General features: G+C 43.6%; 1 protein-coding gene across 1 annotated transcript in view; it reads right to left on the bottom strand.

Moving 5' to 3' along the window:
- Positions 1-27,146, bottom strand: part of LOC126322126 (cysteine-rich secretory protein 2-like) — a 247,661-nt gene that overhangs the window by 7,300 nt on the left and 213,215 nt on the right. The window contains exons 5-6 of the mRNA XM_049994259.1: positions 20,766-20,911; positions 10,189-10,380 (exon numbers count right to left, since the gene is read on the bottom strand). Of these exons, the coding sequence (XP_049850216.1) occupies positions 10,189-10,380; positions 20,766-20,911 (338 nt within the window). The remainder of the gene's footprint in view (positions 1-10,188; positions 10,381-20,765; positions 20,912-27,146) is intronic.

Genomic DNA, 27,146 nt, shown 5'->3' with positions numbered 1-27,146 from the left:
TCAGGACCGCGGGAAGGCAAAAGAAGAGGATAAACTGCGTGTATAAAAGGAATTCACGCTGACACTTTAGTATATCAGGGAGTAATTTTAAGAAAGACATTGAAGGATTTCAGAGGTTTGTGGCTAAGATTTGTTACATGTAACGTTGATCAATCAGCGACTATTACGGCAACATCATGCGAACTCAGATGGGAAACACTGAAACGAAGAAACGCTAATGAGGTAGTTCAGACAACTAGGATTTGTGACGGACTGCAAAGCGACCCTACAGCCACCAAAGACATCTCGCATAAGCGTGCGAAGGAGAGAGAAATCAGAACTCATACGAAAGCCTACAAACGGTGCAGTCACATTAATGTGATCATCCCCTACGTTCACTGTCAACGTGCAATAAACACTCACAGACGGCAGGTGGCAGCACTAGCAGTGGAGAGTATACAAAACGTATCGAGGCAACGGGCAAACCAATGCAGTCGTGGTCGGAATGTGGAAACGGAGCGATTTACGTGACATCCAAAAGCGCATGATCAATGGCATACGGCCAAGAGTGGAAGCATTTCCGAAATCGCTAAGTTTGTAAACTGTTTGCGTGCCGCCGTAGTTAACGTATACTTTACATGTAAAAATGGCGCTATCCAAAACCACCACCGAGGCAACTGTAGTACACCATGGGCCATAGATGACAGACATATAAGCGGCTACAGAATTGTGTTCAAATGGTTCAAATGGCTCTGAGCACTATGGGACTTAACATCTTAGGTCATCAGTCCCCTAGAACTTAGAACTACTCAAACCTAACTAACCTAAGGACATCACACACATCCATGCCCGAGGCAGGATTCGAACCTGCGACCGTAGCAGTCGCGCGGTTCGGGACTGAGCGCCTTAACCGCGAGACCACCGCGGCGGGCAGAATTGTGTATGGGTGAATAGACGTACAACTGACTGCCCAGGTGAACCAAGAGGCTCCCAAAAGTGCATCCTCAACTACCGTGGAGAGAACATTGCTGCGTATGGGCTTCTGCAGCGGTGCCTGGTTCATGCACCCACGCTGACTGCTGTTCATCGGTGACGAAGGCTGGACATTGCACACCAGTAACGCAACTAGACGTCCACTGAGTGGCGACAGGTGGCCTTATGAGCTGAAATCTGTCTTACCCTCCATCGGCCAGATGGCCGTAGCCATGTACGGCGTGAAATGCATGAATGCAAACTAACAGGCCAGATGAAGGAGTATTATGGTCTGGGGAATGTTTTCACAGTATTCCCTGGGTGATCACGTCATTCTGCAAGTGACAGTGGATCATCACAAGTATGCATGTATTCTTGGGGACCAAGTCCGCACCAACATATAGTTTGTTTTTACTTGGCACAATGGTATCTACCAGAAGGACAATGCAAAATGTCACACTGTCATATATTGACAACTTAATGACTTGTCTGAGTTCGCATGACGTTGCCGTAATAGTCGCTGATTGATCAACGTTCGCCGATGTGGCCGAGTGGTTCTAGACGCTACAGTCTGAAACCGCGCGACCGCAACGGTCGCAGGTTCGAATCCTGCCTCGGGCTTGGATGTGTGTGATGTCCTTAGGTTGGTTATGTTTAAGTAGTTTTAAGTTCTAGGGGACTGATGACCTAATAAGTTAAGCCTCATACTGCTCAGAGCCATTTGAATCATTTGACTTGTATGTTGTTACGCTTAAGGCTGTTGGAAGCCGTCAAGGGCACTCCAAGATACGAAATCAGAGACACAATGCAGAGAGCAGGCGAAAGTGGTAGCGTTTACGTTACTGGAGCTAAATAGTAACACTCGAGCACTGCAAATTGCAGACGCTCTCGGCAGCTGTACCAGGGGAGAAGTTACTTCAGAGGAGTAACTAGTAACTCCATCTACCTCTTAGACGCTGTTGTACGGCGCCACAGTAGAATATGGCCACGAAAAGACACGTCTTAGCAGAGGCAGCCAGCTTGTTATCCGCTCCTGAGAATTGCGACGACAGAGGGCGGGGCCAACACTGTTGTTGCTGGCCATAATAGGGGTGGCAGTGATGTGTGGACGATGTTGATAGCAAACTTAGAGTTTGTTAATGTAAAGGCTAGAAGCATCCATACCTTCTGAGTAGGGAGGGATCTGAATGTGGTTGGCCAGAGACGCCCTGGAGGTGCAGAGCGATTCGCCAGTTTGGCCAAACCTTATTTACTGCCGGTGGATTGGTGGGTTGACTATGGGAAGGGAGAAACACCGCGCCACCACGATTCTTTAAAAATCTGAGTTTTTGTATTCAGAGGGAATTCTCAGTCAGATCTTAGGACCGCTGACTCCGTGTCGCTCGTGGCCAGACTCGGTAAGCTCCGACATGTCTGTATCTCTCACTTGCCATGCTGCTATCACGTTTTTACTTAACACGCTGCTGGTGTTCGCTATTTCTGTTACAGCCCACCCCAGTGGATTCAGACACTGACTTCTGTTGTGCAACCAGCTACCTCCTTTGCTTTTCCTAATTTTCCGAATTAGCCCTCAGTGCAGTAGTTAGTCTGATCGCTAGCAAATAGTGTTAATCAGACCCCTGAATTCCATGAGCCTCCTGCTGCAAGCATCCTGTCGAGTCTCAGAATCCGAGTCTCTCATAGGTGCCGTGTGACAGTGTTTGGCGCTGATCCAAATCATCTAACTGTCTTCTCTGGGGATTTGTTTTTCCGCATTGCTCCTCACTGCAGACAGAACTCAAGCCTCCTGTCTTCCCTCTATCCTGAGTTAGGACACGACAATACAGCTCACAATGTATGTGTGTGCTTCGAAGAACACCAGGATGAGTTTACCATACTACCCCGCTACCAAACTCCACGGATTTACACCCAATCGAAAATCTGTGGGACCAACTCGATCGGGCAGTTCGCGCCATGGTTCCCCAATCGAGAAACCTAGCATAGCTGCCTGCAGCACTGGAGGAAGAAAGACTCTACATGACTGTCAGAACCTTCCAGAGCCTGACTGACTCTCTTACTGCATTGCTTGCAGTGACCTGCGCTGTTGATTGGTGGTCACGTTAATGTGACTGGGAAGTGTATACTATAGACAGTCGTTTTTCCCTCGCTCCATTTGCTAGCAGAACAGTTAAAGGAGTACACTAGCAGTGATTACACTCCTCCTCGCCCCACTCCTCCCACACCCTCAACCCCTGCATGCACCATATGGTGTCTTGCAGAGAATGTGTGTGGATGTAGAGGTAGATAGTGAGAACGAGATATGTTGTAATATTGTGCCAAGAAGATACAACAGACCGATATCGCACCAGACAGCTGTTTTAGCGACCCTGTCGCACGAGAAACTTGCAACACTGCTGTTAGTTCTAAATTGATGGAAAACCTCGCAAATGCAGGGCACTGTGTCACTAATGCGCCGTTGTTGCAGGTTCGGCGTCACAGAACTCATTAACACCAACGATTTATTTATGTTCTGACACGACAGCAAAACATCCTGTGATGAATCGATATGACAGCTTCTCCTTCGCTGATAACTTTGCAAACAAACCTTGTTCCCCTCTCAAGTACAGTCATCGCGCCGTGCTGTTTTTTCCGCGCTTCTATTTGCAACTCTTGCACAACGCTGCAGAGAGACGACAGCGACATCGATACGCAATTAATTACTTTACCGCCAAAGAGCGATGGAGTCTACTGTGAAGAGATTGTAGTCTCAACCGACTTCATCAGCGCTGTAGAAAGGAAATGGAGTGCAGCGCGCAACTAAAACAAGACGCAATTTACCCGAGTAATTTTTACACGAGGAAGGTGTTGACATTTTTTGTGAAAATTCCGTTTTGAGGTAGACACAAAATTTCCTGTCGCTTTAATCTTATTTGACACTGTAAGTACAACAATGGCGAAAGCTTCCTTATTCCCTTCCTGATCAACACCTCCACATAAACTCTTGCTACTTTGTGAAGTGCATGTTAGAGCGTACTTAGCATTGTACCACATGTTAGGGTATCTATCTGGCGTATGGAACGAGGGAAGAGAACTACTGAAATGTGTTGTGTACACTGTAGTTAGTTTCATCTTGTCTTCACGATCCTACGGAAGCGATACGTAAATGGCTGAAGATTTTTCTACATTCTGCTAACGCTGGTTCTTGACACTTTGCAAGTTAGTTTTCGCGGGACAACTGGCATTTCTAGTGCAGGTTTTTCAAAATCACCGTGTCGGTCCCTCACGAGTCAAACAAATCTGTGAGCAGAATGAAATTTTCACTCTGCAGCGGAGTGTGCGCTGGTAGGAAACTTCCTGGCAGATTAAAACTGTGTGCCGGACCGAGACTCGAACTCGGGAGCTTTGCCATTCGCGGGCAAGTGTTCCAAAGACTGAGCTACCCAAGCACGACTCACAACCCGTCCTCACAGCTTCATGTACCTCGTCTCCTGCCTTCCAAACCTCACAGAAGCTCTTCTGCGAAATGTTCCCGAGTTAGAGTCTCGGTCCGTCACACAGTTTTAATCGGCCAGGAAGTTTCAAATCTGTGACCGTTGGGAGAGCCTTGCTTCAAATATCTTAAGTATCCTCTGTTAGTGCTACTTGGCATGGACCCCACACACGGCAGCAATACTCTAAAAAGGGACACAAAACTACTTGATAAGCAGTCTCCTTTGTAGATTGATTGCATTTTCAAGTATTCTACCAACGAACCAATGTTTCCCAGTTGGTTTACCTACGACCGAGCCTATATGCGCAATCCATTCCATGTTTATACAAGTTATTACATCTAGCTAATCTCAGTTTTCACTTATTTATATTTCACTCATGTGACACTTCTTTTCCTCATTAGGTAAAGTGCACATTTTTTTATTCCTGTACTTTTCAAGCGAGCAGTAAGTTACTGATTGAAGAATCAGGATATGTGATTGACACTCGTTTCCTTATATCTATGTGAAATATTATTGACATGTATCCGCATGCAGTCCCTCTTAGTATGACCGTCAGGAATCGTCATCGCGATTGGTAGCCACACAAGTGATCTGGATTGTATTCGCAGCAGTTCATAACTATTTTTTCGTTATTTAAAATAAATATACCATCCTTAATGCACTCACGTTGCGCTTGGTAGTTCTAGTAAGACTTAATATAAATCAGGACGCATTCATAGGATTTGTCGACCTAGAAAATGCGCTTGACGATGTAAAATGGCGCAAGATGTCCGAAGTTGCGAGAAAATTAGGAGTAAGTTCTAGACAGAACGGGCAATACTGAATACGTACATCAACCAATAGTAAAAAATAGAAATGAAGGATCAAGAACGAAGAGATCACATTAGAAGGAGTATAATACAGATATCCAGTCTCACTCCTACTGTTCAGTCCATACATCGAACATCAAACTAGTAGGTAGAATGAAAAAGTAAACACCAGCTACAAGAAAAAACACGTTCCAATTGCAAGAGTAAGAACTATGAAATGGTCCTTTTCAATTCTCAAATATTTCAAAAGATAGCCATTGTGACAGAACAGCTACAGCTGCAGCAGCTCTACACTGGTATCAGTAGTGTTCCAGCAATGTTACAAAAGTCGCATAAAACCCTTCGTCGCGTGAAATGTTCACAGTGCACACTTGGGATAGAACTACTCACTTCACTGTTTCTGTTCTGAAATAGGAGGCCGTGACATGAGGATACGAAGCGGTGCACCAATTCTGTAGTCCCATTGCTCTCTCGTCCTAAAGGCACTATGGGCTGGAACTACAAGAGATGCTCAAAAACTTTTAGTTCGAAGGCTGTACAGTCCAGGATCGGATTCCTGTCCGGCAATATCGGCATTAGCACTGAGGTAACTATACCACCGAAGCACAAGGATGAAGACGCCCGTTTGCTAAAGAAGTCCGTAATTGCCTACTGAACATGTTCCTCCGACAGGACTCGTCGACCTTTCAAGGGTTTTTTTAAGGGACAAAGGCGTGAAAATAACTTGGGGGGAGATCAGGACTACAGGGCGGCTGTTCGAGTGTCTTCTATTAGAGTTGACGTAACTTCCGCGTTAGTACATTTGCGGTATGGCGACATGCGATATGATGAAGCAACAGCAACCTTTGTCGCAGTTTTCCTGGTTTTACACAGTCACGCTGCCCCATATATATTCTACGATGGATGTTTGCCAGTGTCTGTCACCTTCAGCCAAGGAAAGAATAACAGCACGTTGGCCCAGTTTGGACGGACTTGGTAACAACTTCGCCATAGTTCACGTTTCCGATTTACCGCACACACATCGGAAAGACATTGATGCTACACTATCTCTTCCCTGCATGTCGATGCTTATATATCCGCATCGGAGTCGCACTACGTTGCATATAAGCTGCGGCAACGAACTTAAAGGGAAATTTTTTTATCGCCTCTTATAGAAAGGCGGTGTGTCTCGAGGCTTAGTATACAATACATTGAACCTTTGTGCCCTTACTGTGGAAGGCTGTGAAACTGTACGCGATAGTACTCAGATACACCAGCACATTCGAGACTGGTTTCTCCAGCGTATAGATGTAAACGACGGCCATTGTGAACAGTTCATGTGATAAGAGTTTCGTGCAATATTCTGGTGTCCTCTGTTCCTCTTTGTTTCCCACAGGTGATACAGTCTGAAGAATTTTAGGAAATGATTTCTAACGTGAAAACAAATAGTATACGGACCCATGTCATATATTTACTCGTAGGTGTGAGGCAATTGTAGTGAATGTTAACCTGTACCATTTAGTTACAGCATGTACATGTTAAAAGTAGAAAAATAAGCCCAATAAATGTGAGTCGGAATACTCGCACTTTCCTTAGTAAATGCCGTTTTCTTTCTTTAACGTTATGGCCATTCAAAGCATTTGTTTGTGAAAGACGGCCAGCGTGACGTCCGTCGATGACAAAGCAATCCTCTGCCTTCCCATTTAGGGAATCACCCACTCTGAAGTTGACCAGGTTGCTTTTGTACGAGTTAGTATAGATTAAAGATTCTATGTTGCAGTGTCTGAACATCGTTGAGTGCGTTGGCGAAGTATTTAAAGTGGACCAATAAGAAGAAGCCTAGGGGACTGAGCCCTGTGGAATGACAATGCCAGGCTTGGGAACTTCTCAAGCAATCTACTGGCCCTGAAATTTCAGTGTCAGATACACACGCACATTGCTGTAAATATACGGTGATGCACCATCGAACACTCCTGTATTCGCTGACATCCTCCAGCATGATAGGAAATACATTAATAATCAATGACTGATTATGAGCCCCGTTTGATATCCGTGGTAGTACGTATGTCGATTCAGAAACGGGGCAATGGCATGGGGATCTTCATCGGACAGCATAAAATGACTATGAAAATTTAGAACACCATTTCTTATAATTTGCACTACATTTTTGCAAAGACCACTGACAGAACTGCAATCAGCTACGACGCTCTTGGGGCCTTGGAGACTGGACGACCTCACGGCAATACTGATGTAGTAAAAGTTCATGGAATGGCGCCGAGACATGAGGATGACTCAAGTCTTCCCCTGCTGCTAATCATAGCACAGTGGTTACAGCATTTGCGTCCACTAAATTTAGCACACATTCCTCCGTCTCAGGCATGCGAACTGAGGGAGGCTGTGAGCTGTTTACCTTATGGAGCACTACAAAATCTGTACCCCAAAGTCGCAGGAAAAGCTGACCATTTAACTTATCATTTGGTACTTTGCGGAACTTTTCAGATTAGGGTGCAGTGGCTCGCAGGCTATTTCCATTTGCTAAACCATAACAATAAATCCTGTGCACTTGTTGAGTGGTAGACTTCCATTACTAACAAGGGGTGGAAAAAGAGGAATGAAAATGTACTGAATCATTTGTAAGTACAAACGGCGCAATACGGATAGACACAAAAGTGAAGCCATTTGTGTAAGTAGATAAGGCACCGCATTTTGGATCAGATAATGTATAGCTGCAACATTCGGGCTTTATGTACGGCATATCTTCAGATGGGACAACCCATCTCGTGATTTTTGGTCATTTAGTTAATAAACTGCAGCACAGTAAGGGTATCCTGTCTAATGGGGCCAAGTTCTTCGCAAGCGGACATACTTTGGACATTCTGCTGCTGACATTACGAAGTTCTGGAATCGATCATGCTTGCACTTTCATGTTATCGGTGGATCTCTGGAGACTAGTAGAGGCAGGTAGAATTTTGGAGAACGACGTTAGATGGAATATTAATGAACAATGGAAATACCGTGTGGCTAGGGCCTCCCGTCGGGTAGACCGTTTACCTGGTGCGAGTCTTTCGAGTTGACGCCACTTCGGCGACTTGCGTGTCGATGAGGATGAAATGATGATGATAAGGACAACACAACACCCAGTCCCCGAGAGGAGAAAATCTCCGACCCAGCCGGGAATCGAACCCGGGCCGTTAGGTATGACATTCCGTCACGCTGACCAGTCAGTACCAGGGGTGGACATTAATAAATATAAAATGTGGAATTAACATAGACGATAGACAAGCAGGGAAATTGACTGAAGAAAGAATATAAGCGGGAAGCCAGAGTAAAGAATGAAAATAGTGAGTTATTAAGGAAGTAGCTTAGGTGTTTAAAGTAGCTTAAGTGTTTAGACTTTACAGTAGCCTGTGGAAGATGAGTAACAGTAGTAGTACCCTAAAGGCCCCTACAATGTTTCATGTAAATTTTCGTGGGGTGTTAAAGACTAACATTAACAACAGTGAAAATATTATTCTAACGATAGTGACGAGTTGGAGTACGAACTGAAATTGGCAGGGTTGAAATGTTTGTGCAATATATAGTGACTATATTTATTTACTTTGTTCGTCTGAATTGCTGAGTGTAAACCACACACTCTGCATCACCCGTTTGAAATGGGTTTGGTTGGTGCTAAGTTCCTATGGGACCAAACTGCTGAGGTCATCGGTCCCTAGGCTTACACACTACTTGAACTAACTTCAAATAACTTTCGCTAAGGACAACACACACATCTATGCCCGAGGGAGGACTCGAACCTCCGACGGGAGGAGCCGCCCGAACAGTGGCTAGGCGCCCTAGACCGAACGGCTACCCCGCGTGAACCATTCGAAATGAAATGGACGATGACCAAGCTATATTTATGCTACACCGTGCCCTCGCGTGGGTACCAGGCACGTGGAGTGGGTACTAAGTGAGTTCCTTCCCACCCCCTTCCTAACTGAATAATTTCCGGTTGCTTTGAACCAAATTTGTGACGGATAACACCGACTGAAACAGAGGGCGAGATCATACACCACCCTTTGTGTGCATACAGGCTGTAGCAGCTAAAGTGTTTTTCTCTGAAACTCCCAAAATAAAGAAACTGATAGAACTTTAATTTAATTTGAACTATACATGACTGGTATAAATACAAAAGTTACAAGACAGAAAAACAACGTTACATTTAAAAATATATAACTCTTTTCACTAACTCTCTGGAATATAACTAAATAAACTATTGGAGGTATGAATTAAACAACGCTTTCAGTCACAACGTTTTCGTGTTTTATTAACTACACGATGCATTTCGGACCCTGTGGGTCCATCGTCAGGTGTAATTTGTCTTAATACATCTTTTATTTCTGCCACGAGAAGGTTTAATGTTAGGTTATGAATTTCGTAAGTCGAACGCGGAAAATATGTGAAAAATAGTGGAAATTCATAACCTAATATTAAAACTGTTCGTTACAAGAATTGCATTTCACCTCATTCAGGAGAGGAAATAGAACATGTATTAAAAGAAATTACACCTGTCGATGGGCCCACAGAGTCCGAAATGCGTCGTGTAGTTAATATAACACGAAAAATTTTTGACTGAAGGCGTTGTTTAATTCATAGCTCCAATGTTTTGAATACAGTCACGTTTTAAGCTGCAAAATATGGATAAAATTAAATAGACTATGTTTGTAATTCTGTTTCTTATACTTACCTTATTAAATAAATATTCTTTTCACTTCTTATTTTATAAATTACGGACAAAAATATCTTACATGAAAGAGCCTATATATGTAGTGTGTATGTGTATTTTCGAAGCACTTGCGGTGTTTTAGAAGTATGAAACATAACCAGTATGTTGATGAAAACCTGCTCTGAGTAGTAGCGTAGACAGTAGCAGTATTAATGAAGTGCTTGTACAGCAGTTAGACACACGATGAAGGTACGGCGACGCGGCCGGCACTCACATGGGGCAGTAGTTGCAGACGTAGGAGTAGTAGGTGCGGGCGCGCGAGCCGCAGCGCGTGAAGCCGCAGCCCACCTTGTGCGTGGACGCCCACACCATCTGCGTGTAGTGGCCCACCGCGTGCAGGTCGTTGCGCCGCGACCCGTACGTGAAGTTGTCGCGCTCCGCGAACCACATCTTGATGGCGAAGTACCTGCAGCAGGCCAGGGCCAAGACCGGTCTCACTCCGACGCTGGCAGCTTCCCACAGAAAGCAGGAAATAAGGGGCTCGTCAACAATTACAACTAAAGCTTGTGGGAGATTGTTCTCGACTTCTTTGTGATTCAGATATGCATATTGCCAGGAATTCCAAGACCGTATCAAAACGGTATCACAATCCAAGATCATACCAGAATATCTACACCAGCTTTCTAGAGACTAGCCCGGACATACAAATAAAAGCGAGCAGGGAATTACCTAGTTACACAACATTCAAAAAAACATTTTTATTTACTTACTGAAAAATGACTACAACTCACATTTTATGTTTTCATGCTGTATGTTCGTCTGTTATGCTTGTGACGATTCATGAATGCAATGTACACTCTAATGGCGAACAGATATATCTTACGTGATGTAAACACCATCTAACAATTTTCAGATTCTTTTACTTTACTTGTACCGTAAAACCACGCTTCTTGCCAAATTTATGCTTCTACGATAACAAGAATAATCCTATAGGTTTTGAGGCGTGGGTTGCAAGTTTCAAAATATGTGACATAAATGGCCGAATGTTTTGATAGCGTTGACGTAGATGCTTAAAATTTTTGCTGCGCCAAACGAGTATAGACCTTAGTATGTGACATAAATTTGAATTTGATACACCAGTATGTTCAAGACCATAGACTTTAGTATGTCACATAAATTTGAATTTGATACGCCTAAGTGTTAAAGAGAAAAATGAGTATTAACAGACAGCTAAGCAAACAGACAGAATCTCAAAAAATATTTTTCCTTGTCATGTAATTACAAATGAACAATTTTCAGATTTTATTCTTTACTTGTACTGTGAAACGTTGCTTCATTCGAAATTTCTTGATTAGGTCAACGGGAAATATCCTATAGGTTTTGATAAGTGAGTTTTCGAGTATCAAAATATGTGACATAAATGGTCGTATCTCTCGACTGAAATCATTCAGAACTTTAAAATTTTTGCACTGCCAAGTGACTATAGTCCGTAGCATACTAACGTCACATTTCTTGATACGTCTACTTGTTCCAGAAAAACGGTTCATTTGGATCAGGGGTTCCCAACAATATTTTCTCGAGGACCCTCTCATCGAGCATGATTGGTACCTTGTCATATCACAGTATCAAGTACCTAAAAAACGCCAAATTAAGAGACTTTTTATACTTTTTCTGTTTTTGGTACTTAGAAAAAACATTGACTTATTCTTTATTGCAAAAATATTGAGCTTAAAGCTTTTTCAATTTAGCCATTATTGTTATTGTTAAATGTGTGATTATTGCTCAAAATCTTTGTCTTCAAATCTGGGTGTTTAGTATAACAAACTCCCTAAAAAAATAAAACTTGAGTATGAACTGAAAATGAAGGCAAAAATGAAAACTGAGTGTATTGGTCTTTCAAGTGTACTACACTTGAGATTGCATTGAGTAGACATGTGTGAAAAATAAGAAAACACTAATTTCATAGAAGGTATTATTTAGTTGAAAAAATACAGTTACAGCAGAGTACTCCATCAGTATACAGTTAGTTTTAATTTTCAGTTCCTAATGAGATCACTGTCAGTTGTCACCTGCAAGGAGACAGCGCGCGCAGTCTAACGGCATCAGCAGAACTATTTGCCTCTATCTAATTTTAGTTTTGCGCTAGAGTGTGCTAGTGTCAGTTGGCTCCAGTAAGACGCTAGACGCAGAAGTTAGCGTTCGCTAAAGCTCTGCTCATGCAGGAAGCCGTCAAAACAAAAAATCTCTTATCATACGAAATATATTTTTTATTCTAACTGTATTTTGCGAACCCCTCTGGCATAGCTCGCTGACCCCTGGGGATCTGCGGACCACCTGTTGGGAACCACTGATTTGGATAGACTGGCAGGCAGGCCGGCGACATGGCAATCTGTTTTCACAGATTGAGTTACGAAACTCTAAAAGGTGTTCGAGAACACCACTGTGTCTCCCTAAGGCAGAATGCCTAGTCTGTGTGATATTGTTCACTGCACAACGTCGTATTTTGTGCGTACATCTTTGCTGTAGACACGTCTGACATAAGGAACCTGATACAATGAATTGGTCTGTACTAGGCCCGCACGTCCGTGAATCAGCAAGTGTGTGCCGCCTGTTAGGCAACATGTGCAGGCACTGTTCTTTAGCGTCGTTTGCACGTAGACTCGATAAGTAATTCTTTTACGGTAACCCATCTTATATTCCTATCATTGTTGTAGAATGTAAATCCCAAAGTTTTGTTTCTTATTATTGGACCAGGAAATACAATTAGGAGAGTAAAGGTCTGTTGGAAAGCTGTGATCAGTAATGTTGGCAATCGGCTATCCAATAGGGTGAGAGCAAGAGGGTGAGGTGTAGTTCGGAGATACAACAAAGAGCTCGATTTATTCTTAGATCATCATTACGCCAGACTCTATGTCCCTTCCACCTACTTTTCATATTTATTCATTATGTTCACATTTATATATCCCACTCTAAGCTTTTTCCCTGATCCATTAATTTCATTTTCTCTCTCTCAAATAATTCCTAACATGCACTCTCCACTGAGCAGCCCTGTTTTCGAATGGTCTTCACATCAGTCGTTCCTGTCTCACTGAAGAAATTTAAATCGTAAACACAAAGTAACTGAAAACTTTTCTTTTAGATACATCTAAACCTCAGTTTTTACAATTGTGTTTAAATTACAAAAAGCAGTGTACGTCAGTTTCATCATTCTATTTCTTTAATGTCCCTGCAGACATTTTCTTCAGGTAACAAAAATAAAAAATAGCTCCTCAAAGGTTTATCTCATTTCATTGTTATTATGTACAACTTTCTTTTCAATGTGTTCAGAATTCTGTATCATAACTGATTTTCAAGCAGTGTCAAAACTTGCTCTGTTAAGTTCTGTTTTTAATTGTTCATCTGCATTATAGATAAACAACGCAGTGTCACCAGGAAAACGAAGATGGACCAGATATGTCCCATTTAAATATACTGTTCCTTAGGTTTTGCAGTATGAGAGTGTGTAAACTTCTTCTGCGGCTACTGAGAGTAATTTTGGTTGTATAAAACCAGTTTGCTTGATTCCTGTTCCAGTTTCGAATTTCCAACAATCCTCATACAGTCGAAGTCTTATTCAAGTTGTAGTATTCATGTGTTATTAACATGGAAAAGTTAGGAGTTAATGTTCTGTCGATAATTGCTTAGTGATAAGGAATCATATCCATAGTGCTATTTCAAGGGAATCACCCCGTAATTCACATTAATCGGCTCAAGAGATCTAAATGGGGTTCGTCAGGTGGGTATTTGAACTTCCCCCTTAAGAAAGGCGAGTCCAGAGCCTCGATTACTGTGCTACATCACTCAGTTTGTAGATAGCCGAGTTCCTTCATATGCTATGGTCATTTGTTTTTATTTTGTTCATCCGAAACTTGTGATAGATGTTATGTAGCTAGTGAATTCTATTCAACAGCTCTGGAAGTCTTTCTATGTTTCATTTGTAAGGGCTATTTATCTTCATCTGCTTCTTGTTTCCATTGAGCATGTTTTATTCATTTCATTTCCAAATATTGACGTATCGTATCTCCAGAGATTGCGTTCACATCTTCTACTCCAAATTATTTATTGTCACCTGATACCAACTAGTTTTTATTGTCTCCTGGTCACTAATTTCGGCGTACATTTTCTATCCTAAGATATTTTAAACAGGAAACACGTGCACTCCACTACGGATGTCTGTAATCATGATTTTATTCTTCAGGAAATCCGTTATGATTCGACTGAGCTCAGTTTGTTGCGCTTCTTCCTTTAAATGAACGCTAACTTAGGCTAGTGCGATGATACCACTCACGAAAGAGCCTGTTCATATCCTAGAAGTGATTACTGTCAAATATACTTACATAACAAACCTGTTCTAATAACATATAATGCGATGAATCGATTCTTTTTTGTGCAAATCGTACCCGTGCCTTCAGGCAGTAACAAATATTTCGCAATGATGGTACAACACAGACACCAAGTGAAGAAAAGTTGGTAATGTGTACAGACAACCATAATATTCGCACTTCGATAGCTGAACCTGTCCGAGAGACTCCCAGTAAACAATACCATAGGACCTTACTATTTTCTTAGTTTTTAGCCCTAAGCTTCGTTTGTTATCTCAAGGAGAGGACGGATTGCAGGAATTTGGTTCTCGCATACTCTGCCTTAAGTAGTTTTCGATTACAGCCTGTCATCCTACGGGGTACGTTAAGCACCTTACGATGTTTACTGACGAAGCGAGTACAAGAAAAGAAACGTTTCCTTAAGGACAGCTGCCTAGGCAAGTACCCTTCAGACGTGTAGAGGAACAATGGAAACCTATTTAAATAGTCTATTGACCTCCACAGCTAACAATTTCACAAAACGACTGTTTCCCGTTCTCAGAGTCTCCAGTAGGAGACACGTGCACACCGCTGGCTTCGTGACAGCCGCGGAGCTATAAATCCCCGGCACTCCCAGTTAACGTCGCTATGGGCGACACTGGACATGTTTCCCGAACAGGCGCTGACTTCACCACTCCAGATGCCAAACCTCAATTTGAGCTCATCAAAAACGCATTCCTTACAATACTACTGGCGCCTCTGCGCCATTCTCAGAACGACCAACGCCGTCTCGCTCTGATTCAGTAAATGATGTATGTCTTGACAATAGTCCAACCTCAGTATTGGAAACAGGAAGTTATCAGACTGCAACAGCACTATATTTTCTACTAGAGAAAAATCGGTATCAAACTGTTTTTAAGCACAACTACATCGTAGGAGCCGTACTCAGTTTCCAAAAATATACCATCTTTTATTCGCCATGATTACGTATACATCATCATGTACACTGATTTCTATTACGTATCAGTTGGATAAATGTATTTTTGGACGAACCGCCTTGACGTTGCTTTTGGTAAGGACCAACTTAATTAGAGAATGCGTGGGAGAACGGCCGGGAACGATAGACGGCTGTTCAAAACCCGTGCATCCACTATAGTAATACATCCCAGAATACAAGTACATCCTAGTATACTTCACTGATCGAATTCTTGCACGACAGAAGTCGCTATACATTACCATTGTTTCAGGGTCTTAGCCTCACCTTGAAATATACCTAACCGAACGCTCTAAGGCGCTGCAGTCCCGGCGGAGGTTCGAGTCCTCCTCCCTCGGGCATTGTTGCGTGTGTTTGTCCTTAGGATAATTTAGGTTAAGTAGTGTGTAAGCTTAGGGACTGATGACCTTAGCAGTTAAGTCCCATAAGATATCACACACATTTGAACATTTGAAATATATCTAAAATCTGAAGTAAAACAACACTTATAGCCTCGTCCATTAAGCTAATAAGAATTTTTTTTAGAAAAATAACGATTGACATTTAGAAACTGACAAAAGATAAAATGATTGAACAGTAGCCTACCTATCAATATTAGGACTATTTCCATACCTTAACAACTAATAGGCAAATGTCTACCGTAGGTGGATCGTCAAATAACATCCCAAATTGTGGCGGCGGAAGAACTCCAACTTTCAATCGCGGCCTGGAAAAATTCCTCTTGTCCCAAAATTGCCACAGGGAATGCACTAAATAACGGCCCCTGCGCTGCAGAAAGCGCAAATCGGCTTATAATCTAACGTGACGAACCACAAGAAAACACCTACATTCGAGTCCGACACTTACCAAACGCTAAACATCAATCTTCCATTTCTTTTAAAATTTGTTAATTGCGTAATGGAGTATGGTACAACTGTTGTTTTACTACGGATTTTAGATACAACTAACGATGGGGCTAAGACACCGAAACCACGGTAGTCTATAGCAACTTCTGCTGTTGCCTCTGCATCACGGGGTCCCAGGTTCAATTCCTAGTCGGGTTGGGGATTTTCTCTGCCCGGGGATTGGCTGTTTGTGTTGTCCTCATGATTCTCATCATTATCATTCGTGATAGTGACTAGATTGGAATGCGTAAAAAATTCGGCTGTGTAAACGTTGGGACTTTGTACGTGTGCTAATGACCGCGCAGTTGAGCGCTCCGCAAACCAATCATCATCATTATCATCAACTTCAGTTGTGCAAGACTTCGGTCAATAAAGTAAATCTCTCTGAATTCACTCAATATAATAGAGATTCCCTCGTCTCCGTCAAATACGAACTAGTAAACGTGAAAAGGAGGTAGGAAGCATTTCAGGAAATATGCGATAGCTGTAAAGTAAAGCTTCCACATAAAGGTGTAGACAGTGTATGTGTCCTGTTAGTTAACTTGGAAATTTCTATAAACCCTTTCTTTGGTTTTTCTCTGATGTGCAGGCCAAATGAACACTGTTGGTAGCAACATCCTATCCAGTGAGGGTTAAAGAAGGGCAGCTGTCCGTTCCTCGTCCCTCCGTTCGTTTACAAAAGAAAGAACACAAATCAAACTTCCGTTAATGCTCCGTGACAGAAACGTATACATTCAGTGTCAGTCTGAAGGAAATGAAAATATCTAATGTATACCGACAAGCAGCAAGTGTACGAAGAGCCATTCCGTTCGTCGCTGTTCTCCTTGAAGCTGAAAATACCAGGTGATAATGGTGTTTAAATGTTTCCAGTATGGCTGTATCTTGAGTTTGCAATACTTTTTGTGGTGTTACCTGCCAGTGTCGAAAACGAAAAAGATGTATATGTGGTAAGTATTCATATTTTAACTGAACATTGTCTGATCGAGAGCACAGCAGTGCGTGCAATTCTCATACAAACTATAGACTCCTTTAATAAATAATAGGTGTAACTAACATTGTGGTATGAGTTAGTGATTAATATTACTTCAGTATGAGAATGAGATTTTCACTCTGCAGCGTAGTGTGCGCTGATATGAAACTTCCTAACAGATTAAAACTGTGTGCCCGACCGAGACTTGCACTCGGAGCCTTGGCCTTTCGCTGGCAAGTGCTTTACCAACTGAGTTACCAAGCACGACTCAGGACCCGTCATCACAGCTTCAATTCTGCCAGTACTTCGTCTCCTACCTTCCAAACTTCACAGAAGCTCTTCTGCGAACCTTGCAGAACTAGCACTCGTGGAAGAAAGGACATGGGGAGACATGGCTTAGTCAAAGCCTAGAGGATGTTTCCAGAGTGCTAGTTCTGCAAGGTCCGCAGAAGAGCTTTTGTGAAGTCTGGAAGGTAGGAGACGAGGTACTGGCAGAACTGAAGCTGTGAGGACGGGTCACGAGTCGTGCTTGGGTAGCTTAGTTGGTAGAGCACTTGCTGGCGAAAGGCAAAGGTCCGAGTTCGAGTCTCGGTTCGGCACACAGTTTTAATCAGTCAGGACGTTTCATTACTTCAGTAGTTTTGCTTTTATTTTTTAGAAATTGTGGTCCATTCCCTACACCTCTCTCCTTCCACAAAATTAAGATGAGCTCCTATCTCGTCTAGTTCAGATTATGGGTACGCTCTTGGCCAGTGGATTTTTTCACTCGACGCCAAGTACCATCCAAAAAGAGTCACTTTGGTTCTCATTAGAGACAACAAGTTACTGAAACGTAAATTTCGTGGGTCCAATCGGTAAGCTGCCTCAAACATATAAAGGATGTTGTCTAAAGAGAACAAGCGTCAGTAATATTATTACAGTCTGTACAACTTATCGCTGATGAAATGAACATGCATTAGATTTCATGTTAAAGTTATTACACAGTCCCGTCACGTTAGTATGACTACCGCCCATGTTCGACTGCAACGTGCAATAACCTCTCACAGACGGCATGAGGCAGCGCCAGTAGTGGAGGGTATGTAAAGTGTGTCGGGAGAACGCGGATAACAGTGTAGCCGTTCCCGTAATGCAGAAACGGACTGACTTATCTGACGTCCAAAAAGCACGATCACTGTCTTTCGGGCCAAGGGTGGAAACATTTCCGAAACGGCTGTTTGTAAACTGTTCACGTGCCGCCGTGGTTAAAATACAATATAAGACAAAGAAAATGATGAACGATGAAAGAATTATTCGAATGGGACGGAAATCGGTAGATGTGATGTATACGTGCAGACAACAAATGATTACAGTTTGAAAAACGGTGTGTGATTTATTCAAGAGTAAGAGCTTCACAAACTGAGAAAGACGCTCACGCGTTGTTCAGCCTCTGGCCCTTATGAAAACAGTTATTCATCTCTACATTGATTGATAAAATTGTTGGATATGCATTTGTCCAGTTGGTGCGCTAGACCGTCAAAAAAAAAAAAAAAAAAAAAAATAACGAAAAAACGAGGTGGTTGGAGGGCTCTGCCCATAATGCTACAATGGGAAAGAGATCCTATGACTTCTCTAGCCAAGGTAGGCTTTGGCAAACACGAAGACAAGCAGCAGAAACTCTCGCCCTGTGCGACCTGGCAGTATCTTGCAGGAATGTAAGCCCAGGATGGCTTCACACAAACGGCTGTGCTGTAAAGGTGTCGCGGATGACAACCATGGAGTCCTGGTAAGAAAAGGAATGACACCGCAGATCTTCACGCCTGACTGACTGGCCATGTGGCGGGAGACACTCATGCTGGTATCCTACCGCTGTCGGGATTTGTTCAGGCCCATCTTTGCTGGCTACTGTCACTGAAGACAGTTCTACTCCAGTCAATGAGATTCCAGACCAAAGACGAGTCTCGAGACGCCACGGACAGCACTGGGAGAAAAGCCTGACTGTCGTCCGCCAGATGGTCTGACAGCCAGGACTGGTAGTATGGGGTGACATTTCTTTTCATAGAAGGACCCCTTTGGTTGTTATCTTCGGCACCCTTACAGAACAGCGGCACGTCGACGATATTCTATGCCCCGGTTTATTGGTTTTTATGGCTTATATTTGAGCAAGATAATGCCTGACTGCATACGGCGAGAGTTTCTACTGCTTGTCTTCGAATTTTTCACACCCTATCTTGGCCAGCAAGGTCGCTGGATCCGTCCTCAGTTGAGAACGTTTGTAGTATAATGGGTAGGGCGAAAGCTCGGGAGTTTGATGATCTAACCCGTCAGTTGGACAGCAATGGGCGCGATATCTTTCAGGAGAGCATCCAGCAGCTCTGTCAGTCAACGCCAAGTCGAGTAACTGCTTGCGTAAGGGCCAGAGGTGAACAAACACGTTATTAACGTGATCAATTTGTGAAGCTCTTTCTCTTGAATAAAGCTTCCAATCTTTCTGAAAGTGTAATCATTTGTTTGTCTTTACATGTACCTCACATCTACCGATTTCCATCCCATTCGGATGATTCCTTCGAGGAGAGAGCACTTTTTTTTGGGTGTATACTGTGCGTGGTAAAATGGCGCTACCCATACCGGCGCCGGCCCCTATGTGGCTATCGTGATATGTACGGGCGAACACACGTACAACTGTAGAGCAACTGACCGCCCAGATGAACCAAAGGGCTGAAGGACTGCTAAAAGTATTTCCTCAGCGGCAGTTCAGAGTACATTGCTGTGTATGGGATGCCACAGCAGGCGCCTGTTTCATGCACCACGGATTACTACTGTTCACCGTCGAAGGTGGTTGGATTTTGCGCCCCAATACTGCAACTGGAGGTCCACTCTGGTGGTCTATTCATATTAATCACGTTTCATGCTCCGTCGAACAGAAAGCAATCGCCGGATGGGTCTAGGTCGGAGGAGGGCATTTTTTTGATCTGGTGAATTTTTTCCTGGGTGATCTAATCATTCGACAAGGTACAATGGATCGAAACATGTATGTATCTGCCTTTGGGGGCCATGTCCACCCCTACATTCAGTTAGTTTTTCCTCTACAGGATGGCATCTACCTGCGAGACAACGCAATGTGTCACACAGTTTGCAGCGTGCGTGCATCGTTCGAAGAGCATCAGGGTGAGATTTCCGCAGTCCTCTGGCCACCAAACTCCTGCGATTTCAACCGAGTCGAGAATGTGTTGGACCGCCCCTACTCGACTGTCGGCGCCCTGGATTCTCAACCAAGAAACCTAGAGCAGCTGGCCACAGCACTGGAATCGACATGACTCCGCATCCTTGTCAGTACCTTCCAGCATTTCAGTGACTCTCTTCCTGGACGTCTCGCAGCGGTCCGCACGCTGCGAAAAGTGGTTATTGAAGCTTTTGACAGGTACCTGAATAGTGTATATGAGTCGTGGCTTACGTAATAATCACATTAAATTCTAGCGATTAGTACAAAATCAGCACAATAACGTCATCGAAGGCTCCAATAAATAGAAAAAAGGTTACTAATTTATACTTGATGATGAGGTTCTATGGCGGAAGTGCGAGTAAACAAAATGAGTGCTACAGAGTGCAAGTAGCTTTTATGTTATTGTTGAGTCTTATCACGATCAGTGTCTGAGGGTTAAAAGCAGTGCCACGCTGCGGCCTTACCAGGGAACCTGCTGCGTGGAGATGAAGATGTTCTGGCCACAGGAGCCGTAGTTGTTGACCCAGCGGCCCTGCATGTCGTCGTGGGTCAGCATCAGGCAGCGCTCCGCCCACCGCTGCGCAGCCCTCGCCGCACCCTTGTGCCACGTCTGCAAAGCGCCGAAATGTCCAGTTAGAGCTCATTACGAACTGACGACGATGACTGTGACAAGTCTCAGGCTCAGTCAGCCTTTGCGTCAAACGTCTAGGGGAGACAGACCACGACATAGGGTGCAAATATTAGGTCAGTCAGTACGGCCAATTACACTTACTACATAGGCAGCAGGTAAAGTACTGGAGTGTGGATACTGATTCTCTGTACTGACACGCGTAGTCCGCTTCGTGGGCCGGGCGTGTGGCCGAGCGGTTCTAGGTCATACAGTCTGGAACCACGTGACCGCTACGGTCGCAGGCTCGAATCCCGCCTCGGGCATGGATGTGTGTGATGTCCTTAGCTTAGTTAGGTTTAAGTAGTTCTAACTTCTGGGGCAGTAATGAGTGCCGTAGTACTCAGAGCAAGTCCGCTGCGTGGTGCAGTTACGACTGTGCAGAAAATATCAGGTAGTAAATTAAGTGACGCGTTTCAGGGGAGACTGTTAGACGCAGAAAAAAAACCAAAGCACTCAGGAATGGAACATGTTAAGGTACCAGTTATCACAGTATGTCTATACCTAACCATCTAACACTATGTAGTGATACTTGATACCTTAATATGTAACCACTTCACCCTGCTGGTAGAGTTTTTTTCTTTTTCTTTTTTCTGCGTCAAACACGTCACACAGTTTACTATTCATATCTTCTGCACAGTCGTAACTGAGGCACGAAGCGGACTACATGCATCAGCAAAGACTATCTTGTTTTGCCAGCCGCGATGGCCGAACAGCTCTAGGTGCTTCAGTCCGGAGCCGTGCGACTGTTACGGTCGCAGGTTCGAATCCTGCCTCGGGCATGGATGTAGGTTGGTTAGGTTTAAGTAGTTCTAAGTACTAGGGGACTGATGACCTCAGATGTTAAGTCCCATAATGCTCAGAGCCATTTGAACCATTTATCTTGTTTTGTCTCCACGTGTCCACATTCCAGATTCTGCCATGCGGGCCAAAGGTAAATAAACATTAATAGCTTCCTTGTGCCAGGTGTAATTGGCGATACTAACCGACCTAAAAAAAACACTACTCGTAGTAGCTATAATTATTAGTCTGCAAATGAAGTAAATACTGATGTAACGTTATACAGTACACTGTCCTCAGTCATCAACAGAAATATGTGCACTTATACTGCCAACACCCTGCATAATTGATGTCTCTCCCAAAAGTAGTCAAGCAAATTTTCTCTCATGCTTCGGCAGCTATTTGCAATTTACAACTGCTGTTCACCCAAACAATTACTGCTCATCACATGTTTCATGCGAAGCCGACTGTCAATGGAAGTGTCAATTTGTTTTGCAGTACCAAGAAAATAATTTTTAAAACGGAATTTTGCGTGCTCATACGATAGAGCGGTCACAACTAACCCCAGTGCGCTATTCATTTTGTCGATGTATACGAACAGGGGCAGATCAACGTGAAGAATAAATAGTACTCCAGCAGCGACTAACCAGCGCTGTTGGATGGCGGTAGCAGACAAAAGGGGCAGCGTGGCATGAGAGTCGTAGTTATAGTACTGGTTAGTCTTCCTGTCCCTGATGATAAACACGGTAGAACAAATATCGCACCACGTTAATTTCGGACCACTCTAAGGACTGAGCACGTAAAATTCTGCTTCCAAAAATAACTTTATTCGTAATGGGAAACTAACCGCCACTTCCTGGGCGTCGTGTGAAAGACGCGATGAGCGGTATTTGTTTGAATGGACTGCAGTTAAACATTGCAGAAACGAATGTGTAAACATTTACTGAAATACTGGAGGAATTGCACCATGACTCTTGGAAAGGTAGCCGCTATATTTGGGACAGGAAAATAAAATAAAATAATAAGCAGCTTTTGCTGGATGTGCGAAATTTGTATCTTTCAGGTGTTGTGCCTGTAAAGAGCATTATCAGTCAGGCTGGGGGCCCACCCCAGCGTTACAGCAAACCGAACCCAAACGATGCCGCGGTCCGTCGAGAGAAGTCGGTATCGTCACATCGCAGACCTCTTGCGTTGGTGAAAGGCCGCTTACTAGAGCCGAAATATGGCTAAACCAGATAGTTTTTGTTGCGGCCATTTGTGACGGTCGATTAATGCTCCGTGTCGAAAAGTAAGCGCGGGGCAGCGTTGGGTCAGGGTCCCCGTGGGCACAGGCCAGCAGAACTGGCGTGACGTACAGTGATGGATGTGTCCCGCAGGAGAAGGACCTGCTCTCGTAACCACCCATCTAGCCTGTGTGACGCAATACTCAGGAGGAAATCTGTCACATTTTAAGATCCGCGACGTGATAATTTCTTCGACAGATGTGGATCGTCTACGTTTGACCGAGTTCTACTTAAAAGGCATATGTAAGAGCCATCAATAGTTTACATTTTATGTTCGGTTTCAAAAAGAATTTCGTGAAAAACTAGAATATTATGCACCGACAGTAAGTAAAAATTCATGTATTAGCCACAGAGGAACACACTTCGGCGACGTCGTCGGGCTACTTACAAGTAAGCAGGATACACTTAAAAACGCTATTAGGCCCTACATTTATTATGTGGACATTTGTACCAATGAATCTGTATACAATCCAGAACGTAACCTTATATTGTATTGTATGGAACTGGGGACCCAGAAACGACGGAGAGGCTTGGCTCCCGCCGTAGCCCTCAGTGGTTCACAAACCCACAACAGGCTACAGCAGTCCACCCACCCCACCGCCGCCCCACACCGAACCCAGGGTTATTGTGCGGTTCGGCCCCCAGTTAACCCCCCAGAGAATGTCTTACATCAGACGAGTGTAACACCAATGTTTACCTGGTAGAGTATGTATGGTGAACGTGTACGTGGAGAAAGTGTTTGCACAGCAATCGCCGACATACTGTAACTGAGAAGGAATACGGGGAAGCAGCCCGCAATCATCGAGGCAGATGGAAAACCGCCTTAGAAACCATCCGCCGGCTGGCCGGCACACCGGACCTCGACACTGATCCACCGGGCGGATTCCGGGGACCGGCACGTCTTCCCGCCCGGAAAGCAGTTCTAGTATTTTCCAATCACTATGTATACATTTCAAAAAGAAATTAATTTCATGCTGGAACACTGAATGAGGTAGCACAGTGGCTCCAGTTTTTGTTTTCTTTTGTTTGCGAATATCACCTAAGATCAATGTCGGTATTGTTTCTTACCCAATTCGAGTTTGTATACCATTTCCAATGACTTCGGCGTCGACGGTACGTAAAATCCTAATCTTCCTTCCTCCCTACTTCCTTGTAGGAAACGTAATGTAGTTACTAATTTTCTTATCTTTTCGAAGGGTACGGAAACCAGGACATTATAAAAATTTAACAATCCTTTTTAGCGATCTTTCATGTATAAAAATACAAAATTGTGGCAATAAATACAGCGAAATTTAGAAAATAAATTATGATGAACTGTATTATGAAGGGAACTATTTCAATAAAGGTAAAAGAGGTCCATTCTGCTAGCACATGGGTTAACGAAATTATCAAATGGTTATATCTAACGATTTAAAAGTTAATTTCTCCTGAGTTCGTTAGAGACGAGTTGGTGGGCGAAACTGGGAAAGATAGTTGTCCATGCCTTTATTGAAGCAACTACCGCGGCATTCTTAGGAGAAAGTAAATTTTACGTTAGCTTGAACGTTTACGAATTTGATCCTCATTTATCCTTATTATATGTCTGATACGTTTGCGGCGGATCTTTCGGTAACGCTGGCATCGATTAAAGTCATTAAGTACTTTTCAGTTCACTAGCGGGACTTTGCTTTCTTGCACTTTCCCTTGATTTCATTTCTGTACTGCTGTTTCTACTACTTACCCATTGAGACCCGTAAATTTTTTTCACCCTTTTATCAACCTTACTTGTACTTACGATCGCCTCTGAGGATTAACTGTAAGTACCTCTTTATCATCACATTGCAAATACTCTACGGTTTACGCCGCTTCTCCATTTCGTGTATTCCAGTTCCTGCTATCCTGCCAGTCTCCTTGCCGTCCTTACGCATCTGTCGGGTCCCGGACATCTCGGCTCCAGCTTCTCCGAGATGGCCCACTCTTTCTTGTTTCCTTGGGGTCCCAAGGCCACTCTTTCTTTGGCCATCGGCTATCGTCTATCCTTTCTAGATGCCCATACCATTTTAAGCGCTTCCTCTCTATGGAGTCTGTTACTGATTTATCGACACCCATAGCCTCTCTCATGTTGGTGTTTAGCAGACGGTCCAGCTTTGAGTTCCCTCAATGTCACCCCCAAAAGTCCACCTCTAGCGCAGGCAACTTGTTTTTCTGACGGTTGTTTATTTCCGATTTTGTGCTCCGTAAGTGGGAATGGTTTCAACAACGAAAGATGTATCATCTCTTTGGGACTTTCTGTTATTTTGTTATTCCAAAGGACCGACTTCAGTTGTCGCAGGGCCCTATAGCCCTGCCCTATTTAATTTTTTGTGATATATTCACATCTTCCGTTTGATGATATCATAATCCCCAGGTACATGAAACACTTATAACCCGTGATCTTACTGGCTCCAACCTCCAGATTCGCTATGGTATTGTTACCAGCCTTCAGTTATTGTTTTCGGCAGACTGATTGTGAGGCCCCATTTTTTATATTCATCTTTTAACTTCTGAAACGTGTATTCAGCATCATCTTGGTCTTCTGTTTTAGTCATCAGTCAAGAAAAGAATGTTCAATTTTCCGTCAACTACGGGGATTCCCATGTCCTCACATTTGCTCCTCCTGCCTTCAAGTGCTTATACCACATAGATTTTAAATAGCATCGAGGCGCCTTTTTCTAACACAAGACTCCTGCATTTCCTAAAAAAAAAAAATGGCTCTGAGCACTATGGGACTTAACATCTCAGGTCATCAGTCCCCTAGAACTTAGAACTACTTAAACCTAACTAACCTAAGGACATCACACACATCCATGCCCGAGGCAGGATTCGAACCTGCAACCTTAGCGGTCGCGCGGTTCCAGACTGAAGCGCCTAGAACCGCTCAGCCACACCGGCCGGCAGAATTTCCTAGATTGACAATATTCACGCAGTTCGCTTCGAACTATTTAACTACTTTAATGTAAGTAGTTGCCACGCCATTAGCCTTCATGTCTAGAGACTGTTTTGTAGTGTCGTATCATAGGTATTCTACATATCCACAAAGACTACATGAGATTCCAGTATTCTGGCAGTTTTCTTCTCTATTGCATTCTTTCTTTGACGTGTTATATTCCCTTCTACTGGAAAACTCGATATTTCATGGTTTATAGTTTCCACTGTATTATGAACTTCCTCCTAATCCCTTAAAAAGTCTCTTTTTTTTTAAATTTTAAGCCTCTCCTCAGTGCTACTGCAACAATAATCGTGCTTACCAAATCGAGCACACTATAGTTTGAACATCAGAACAAAAACCACAGCTGAGAGGAAAATACACTCTGAGACAAAACATAAGACGGATCACGAAGAAATTATTCGAATGTGATGGAAATCGGTAATTGTGATGTACATGTACAGAAAAACTAATATTTACAATTCCAGAAAAATGGATGGTTTATTCAACAGAAAGAGTTTCACAATTTTTTTAAAAAACCCTGACCCGGCCGGGAAACTTAATAACTCAATAACGTGTTGATCCACCTGTGGCCATTATGCTTGGCATAGACTGACGGAGTTTTTGGAGGTCCAACTGACCTAGATCGTGCCACATTCTATGCAGTTTGCGCCTTAGATCTTCAGAATCCCGAGCTGGTTGTAGAGCCCTGTCCATAAAGCTCCCAACATTCTCAGTTGGGTAGACAACCGGCAACCTTGCTGGACGCGGTAGGTTTTGGCAGGCACTAAGACAAGAAGTAGAAGCTCTCGCCGTGTGTGGCCCACGGGTATTATCTTGCTTAAATGTAAGTCCAGAGTGGCTTGCCATAGTGGGCAACAAACGGGGGCGTAGACATACCGTTGTGCTACAAGTGTGTCACGGATGACAAGCAAAGGATCCCCGCTATGAAAAGAAATGCCACCGCGGGAGCTCACTCCTGGCTGTCGCGCCATACGGCGGGCGACAATCAAGCTGGTATCCCATCGCTGTAAGTGCTGTCTCCAGACACGTCTTCGATGATCATCAGGGCTCAGTTCGAAATGGGACTCATCACTGAAGACAATTCTACTCCAGTCAATGAGATTTCAGGCTGAAGCTGTAGAGATACGCCGGATAGCTTGGGGAATAC

This window comes from Schistocerca gregaria, chromosome 2, assembly GCF_023897955.1.
Source record: "Schistocerca gregaria isolate iqSchGreg1 chromosome 2, iqSchGreg1.2, whole genome shotgun sequence".
Classification (NCBI taxonomy): domain Eukaryota; kingdom Metazoa; phylum Arthropoda; class Insecta; order Orthoptera; family Acrididae; genus Schistocerca; species Schistocerca gregaria.
Note: the sequence above shows the minus strand (reverse complement) of the source record. Positions and strands in the feature narration are given on the sequence as shown.